This window comes from Anomaloglossus baeobatrachus, chromosome 6, assembly GCF_048569485.1.
Source record: "Anomaloglossus baeobatrachus isolate aAnoBae1 chromosome 6, aAnoBae1.hap1, whole genome shotgun sequence".
Taxonomy (NCBI): Eukaryota; Metazoa; Chordata; class Amphibia; order Anura; family Aromobatidae; genus Anomaloglossus; species Anomaloglossus baeobatrachus.
In genome coordinates this window covers 341,366,501-341,373,349 of record NC_134358.1, presented here as the reverse complement: position 1 = coordinate 341,373,349, position 6,849 = coordinate 341,366,501, and the positions used below count along the sequence as shown (strand labels likewise).

The window sequence follows — 6,849 nt, the reverse complement described above, 5'->3', positions numbered from 1 at the left end:
TTTATTAAAAATATTTTATTCACTTACAGCACCGAGGGAAATGTTAACCCACTTCACCAAGCTGACTGCATGGCTGAAGATCGAGAGGGGCCAGGCAGTGACACAGAGCCAGTGGCACACAGGGACCCTGAAGCAGCTGCCACTGCCTCAAACAGTTGTTCCAGGGCCTCCAAGTCAGCAGAAAACATGCCAACAACTTCTGCGAACTCTGCCATGGAGGAGGGGCAATTGTCCACCAGGTCGGATGAACCGGGGCCATCGACTGGCTTGGTACTTGGACGTAAAAAAAAAAATAAGAGAAGACCGCTTGCAAAATCTGGTGTCACAGAAGATGATGTTTCGGATGAGCTGGCGCTTGAAACTGTCAACCTTATTAAAAAAAGTGCATATGAAAGTGACACAGTAAAATTTTTGTCAAGTTTTGCAGGAAGGATGGACGCTATGAATCCCAAAAAAAAAACTCATTGATGGGAGCAATGTGCTCACTGTTTGAGCATTTTGAACGTGACTCCCCACATCCATCCTTGGCAAGGATAGATAATGGCCTTACAACAGTTTGGGATGCAGAGGCTGCCCCTGCAACCCTAGTGCAACGTGCACCGTCCCGGCCTGAACCTATGCAAAATTATTACCAAACACACCCAACAGCCTACTCTCAACAGAGAATGGGATATCATTCATCTGTGGTTGAGGGGGGTTCTGGTACTCAAACCCAGATCCCAGATCGATCGGGTCAAAGCATGGCTAGGGGTTCTGAGCCAATGTGTGGCTATAGTTACAGCCAAGATTTATTTCACCTTTGATCATTTTATTTCTAAAGTAATAGCCGGTTCTCAAATTAGCTAAACTCTAATTAAAATAGCCAAAAAAAACACCAAACCCATAACACTAGGATCAGTTGCCCCCGGATACAGATGTATAGGGTAAGGGCAACGTATTATTTCATCTGTAATACGTTGCCATTACACTATACCTCTACTGAGGGCTCACCTTATCCTACTGTTATGTGTTTGGGTGTCTGTTTTTTTCGAATACAAAATTCTAAAAAAAAGGATATTTGTTAACTGTCTTTTCCGACACTGTACCGAAAAAAGTATTATTTTGTGTAATTCTTTATATAAAATGTAAATGTTTTCATTGCTACTTTTGCACTTAATTATTTTGTTTGCACAGTTCTAAAATAAAAAATTGTTAACATTTGGTTTTATTGGTGCTTTAACATTACATGGTCCATACTCAAAGAAACACAAAATCACCTCTATTGTTATAAAAATTTAGGATATAGCTGCAAACATCGAAAATTGTTCATGGATAGTGTTTGCCAACAACTCTTGTATTACATTTCAAATTGTCAATGAAAATGTAACACAAAAAAATGTACTGAGGCAGCAGTTTACACCAAGTTTGACAGCATTATCAATACATTTCGGACAAATATTAACACAGACAACAGCATGCCATAACAGAAAATTTTATTTTCAAATTCTTGACAAACTTCAAGAAATGATGTACAAAAAATTGCAAACAATAATTTCTTAGTCAACTTCCATCTTTATCAACATGGTTATTGTATCACGCCAAGTTCTGCTGGGCCGGCTGCACATCACCAACACAGGAGTATTGCCAGTGCACGGCACCTTCAGGACTCATGAAATAATCAGTGAAGGTCTCTCTCACCCAGACACCCAAGCTGTTTGGCCGACCAGAAGACACATTCACCACTGGATTGAGTAAGGCCTGCTGTGTATCCTCCACTAATTCATTGCTGTACTTACGCACGTAATTGTGGAGTACACAGCAGGCCTTAATCACCGTGTCCACTGTTCGGACATCCAACTGGATGGCTGTGTGAAAGATCCTCCACTGACTTGTCATTATCCCAAAGGTGCACTCCACATATCTTCGTGCACGGCTCAGCCTATAATTAAAAATCCTCCGCCGGGTATTCAGTCCTCTTCGTGGGTATGGGCGCAGCAGGTTGGGTAGCAAAGGAAATGCCTCATCTGATACCATCACAAAGGGAACTGGATCTGTGGAGCCCGGCAAAGGTCGTGGGGCTGGGAGCGTAGCGCCTTCTTGAAGAATTTGCAGCCCAATCTGAGAAGATCGCAACACCCGAGAATCCCCAGTACTGCCATAAGCACCTACATCAATGGCAACAAATTGGTAATGGGCATCAGCCACCGCCATGAGGATCACGGAAAAATATTTCTTATAATTAAAGAAAACAGATCCTGATCGCGGTGGCTATTGAACCCTAACATGTTTGCCATCAACGGCACCTATACAGTTTGGGAAATTGGCTACATCGTGAAAGCCTGCTGCGACCTGCAGCCAAGTCTCCTCGGTAGGCGAAGGCATCACGATGGGCTGCAATTTCTGCCAGATAACGCCACATGTGCACCTCACAATTCTGGAAATGGTTGTTTTACCAACCCTGAATTGGAGGTGCAGTGATGTGTAGCTCTCTCCTGTGGCCAAAAATCTGCAAAACAAAAGAGGGAGGGAAAAAAAAAAAGGTAAAATTAAAATCAAAACAGAACCAAACTGTTCAAGTTGATTTAACATCATCAATTCACTTTGAGCTTTTATAGCCCACAAACTTTATGTTTCTAAACATGTACCTGTTGAAAGTGATCAAACTGAAGAACAGACAAGCGAAATGTGTATATGGGCTACTTTTTTTTTTACACATACAAAGGCTTGTTGAACAGCTGACATTCAAAGGAGGCCATATCATGGCTTACAAGGCAAGGAAAAAGTGGCCCTGACAGGACATTCAACGTCAAATTAAAATGGGCAGCAGTTATAGCCGTTAGTAAACACCACATTTTTTAAGATCTTAAGGATGTTGCTGTTTCGTAGAATGTCGGGCAGAGGTTTTTTTTTTTAGTACAAATTAAAGTTAAACAGGTACATTTTAAGAACCTGAATAAATAGTCCTTCAAGCCTTTCAATTCCACAGGAGTTGGTGCCCTGCGTTACATGTAATAACCACAGTATCACCAAGAAGAATGGGAAAATAACAATATATAACCTGATGTATGTTTTAATATCTACATATATATATATATATATATTTACATACATATATATATATTTACACACATCATGTAACATACATTTTATACACAAATTTTAACATATATATATATAAATATGTATATATATGTGTATTTGTTTTTTTTTAAATGTATAGACAATAGATTTAAACACATCAATTTGAAAGTACACATTGAGTGTGTTTAAAATCGTGTATTTCAGTATATATCTTTGTATATATCACATTTTAAAATATATACGGGACCGCATACAGTGTGTTGGTGTCGTGCCACAGTGTCTAATTTTATTTTCCTCTAAGTACCGCAAGGTGATGAGCAGCCGTTGTTCAGCAGCAATCGATTTACACATGATGGTATCCTGCTTCCTCAAATCGTCGCCCACAATGGCAAGGAGGTTATCAAAACTTTGTATTGAAAGCTGGCAAAATTGTTTGAATTTGTCTTCATATCTAATAAAAAATTAAAAAAAATAAATAACATTTTATTTTTGGAATGAAAAAAACAGATATAAAGTTTAAAAAATACAAACCTTCGCAAGTCTTGATATAATACAGCAAAATGCCCTTTAGAAGTCCTTTCAAGGATAAGGGGATGCACCCACATTTTCTTAGTACGAATTTGTGCCTAGCATGAAATATAAACTCTTTTAGTGCCATGGATAACAAGCACATTACATATGTAAAAATGTAGGATACATAAAAAAGTAGTATACATGGTACATACCCTTCTTCGTCGACGTAGGATACGTAGTGCTGTCAATATCAGCAGATTCCTGTTTACATTGTTCAGCCATGGTTGTTGTCTTTCACTGGACATTTTGAAATAAGCACACTTTGTGAGACTGCTAACAAAATGGATAATGGAGAAGAAAGGAGGGTTGGGACAGGAAATGACATAAAGAGCCTTTTTTTTTCCTTCAAAACAGACTAAGCTTTATTCAGAAACACAATAGAGTACAATGGACAAAATCCGCATCAAAATCCGCATCAAAATCCGCAACGAAATCCGCGTCAAATCCGCGTCAAATCCGCATCTATGCTAAGGTGTGGATTCCGGGGGAAAGCTGCGGATTTTGATGCAGAAAAATCCGCAGGTACATTCTACCGTGGACACATAGCCTTAGAAATAAAAAACACAAATACATTCCCTGGGCACCAATTTAATAAGCCCAAAAAAGCCCTCCATGTCCAGCGTAATCCAGGATGCTCCAGCGTCACTTCCAGCTCTGCTGCATGGAGGTGACCGGAGCTGCAGCAGACACCGCCGCTCCTGTCACCTCCACGCAGCTAATGAAGGCAATACAAACATTTCCATAGTTCCTACTAAAGGATGTCAAAAGACATTATAGACTACTCCAAAAGGACTACATGAACAGCAAAGAAAAATGGAGTTTCCAAGTCAATAAAAATTGTAAATTTTATTTTATCACATAATAAATTGAATAAATTGATTACAAAAGATCATATACAAAAATACATTACAGAAAAAAAGTGAGGCAAAAAAAGGGGAGGAAAATACCCCCAGGCAAGGTGATATGGCTACAATTACATGTGGGGGTTAAATATTAACCTTTTCCAAGAAGGGTACAATCCAATTACGACTGCATTCCTATCAGCAGTGGATTAGTCACAATGGACATTAGTAAACTGCAGTTATTTGCTTACCAATTTAAATTCACAGTTGTCTCCACAGGAGGTTAATGTGCCCACCAAAATATAATAGAACCCTCCTTCTTGGAAAATGTAATTGTAGCCATATCACCTTGCCTGGGGGTATTTTTCTCCCCTTTTTTTGCCTCACTTTTTTTCTGTAATGTATTTTTGTATATGATCTTTTGTAATCAATTTATTCAATTTATTATGTGATAAAATAAAATTTACAATTTTTATTGACTTGGAAACTCCATTTTTCTTTGCTGTTCAGCTAATGAAGGCAATAGCGCGATCAGCTGAGCTGTCACTGAGGTTCCCCTCTGTCACTGGATACAGCGGTGGCCACGGGTAACCTCAGTGACAGCTCAGCTGATCGCGCAGCTGTCTTCAGTTGCTGCGTGGAGGTGACAAGAGCGGCTGTGTCTGCTGCAGCTCCAGTCACCTCAACGCAGCAGAGCTGGAAGCGACGCTGGAGCATCCTGGATTACACCGGACATGGAGGGCTTTTTGGGGCTTATTAAATTGGTGACCAGGGAATGTATTTGTGTTTTTTATTTCTAATAAAGGATTTTTTCAGGTGTGTGTGTTCATTTACTGTCACTTACAGATTAATCATGGAAGGTATCTCGGGGAGACGCCTGACATGATTAATCTAGGATTTAGTGGCAGCTATGGGCTGCCAATAACTCCTTATTACCCCGATTTGCCAACGCACCAGGGCAAATCGGGAAGAGCCGGGTACAGTCCCAGAACTGTCGCATTTAATGTATGCGGCAATTCTGGGCGGCTGCTGACTGATATTGTTAGGCTGGGGGACTCCCCATAACGTGGGGCTCCCCATCCTGAGAATACCAGCCTTCAGCCGTATGGCTTTATCTGGCTGGTTTTTAAATTGGGGGGACCGCACGCCGTTTTTTTTAATTATTTAATTATTTATTTCACTGCACAGTATAGACACGCCCACCGGCTGCTGTGATTGGGTGCAGTGAGACAGCTGTCACTCAGTGTGGGGGGCGTGTCTGACTGCAACCAATCATAGGCGCCGGTGGGCGGGGTAATCAGGGAATACGAGATTGTTTAATGAGCGGCCAGCTTTTTCAAAATAGTAAAAGCCGCCGGAGCAGTGGGAATGCCGTGCGGCGCCGCGCCGGGGATCGGTGAGTATATGAGAGAGGGGGGCAGAGGGATAGACCGACATGGACAGAGAGAGAGGGACAGAGATAGTGACCGACTGACAGAGATTAGTGAATGACAGACATTGTGAGGCGCTTCAGAACGCAGCTTTACAGCTGCGCTCTGAAGCGGACCTTTTTTAAGCTGCAGTGCAGAGCGCACACCTGCGCACATAGCCTCAGACACCAAAATCGTATGAGGGATGTCACACGTTTCAATTGACTAGGTTCATACAACAAAACGTCCAATGTATGAGGAATAAACGACGTGTATGCGATCACCGTATTTTCGTTCAATCTTGATTGCACGTAGGTGTCACACGCAAATACGTCACGAACGATGCAGGATATGCGTCACTTACAACTTGACCCCGACGACAGATTGAAAGATTTATTGAAGCGTGTAACGCAGGCATTACATCTTTTTATCATACAATCCCCTTGCAAAATTCTCAACAGAATTGTTTAACATCCTCGAAGAAGCGGCTACGCAGGGTGTCATCAGCAAAAAAAGTCCTTGATGGTCTTTTTACTCAACATCCAGTTATACCTACATTTTATTTATTACCAAAAATTCATAAAAATCCAGAGTGTCACCTAGGACGTCCTATTTTCTCTGGCATTGGAGGGCTAAGTGATCCCATTTGCAAATTTATTGAATATTCTCTCTATCCTTTAGTGGAGATTCTACCCTCCTATGTCAGGGACACTTGTGATGTCCTGAGGAGACTTGATGGACTTCCTATAGATGATGGCGCCCTGTTGGTGACCGCTGATGTTGAGGCCTTATATACTTGTATTTGGCACTCTGATCGTCTTGAGGCCACAAAATTTTGTCTATCAGCAATTGGGATAAATCATTTCAGGAGCTGATCCTGGAGTTGCCGCAGTTTGTATTAACTCACAATTTCTTTTTATTTAAGGACCGGTTCTTCCTCCACCAGTGGGGTACTGCAATGGGCG

At 41.2% G+C, this 6,849-nt stretch overlaps 1 protein-coding gene across 1 annotated transcript; it reads right to left on the bottom strand.

Annotated features, from left to right (window-relative positions):
* Positions 1 to 1,579: 1,579 nt before the first annotated feature.
* On the bottom strand, positions 1,580 to 3,878 carry LOC142243918 (uncharacterized). Its single transcript, XM_075316114.1, has 4 exons — positions 3,786 to 3,878; positions 3,592 to 3,686; positions 3,365 to 3,511; positions 1,580 to 2,485 (listed from the first exon to the last, which is right to left on the bottom strand). Exons 1-4 carry the CDS (start codon positions 3,876 to 3,878, stop codon positions 2,248 to 2,250), a joined length of 573 nt encoding a protein of 190 aa, XP_075172229.1. The 3' UTR covers positions 1,580 to 2,247.
* Between the last annotated feature and the right edge of the window lie 2,971 nt (positions 3,879 to 6,849).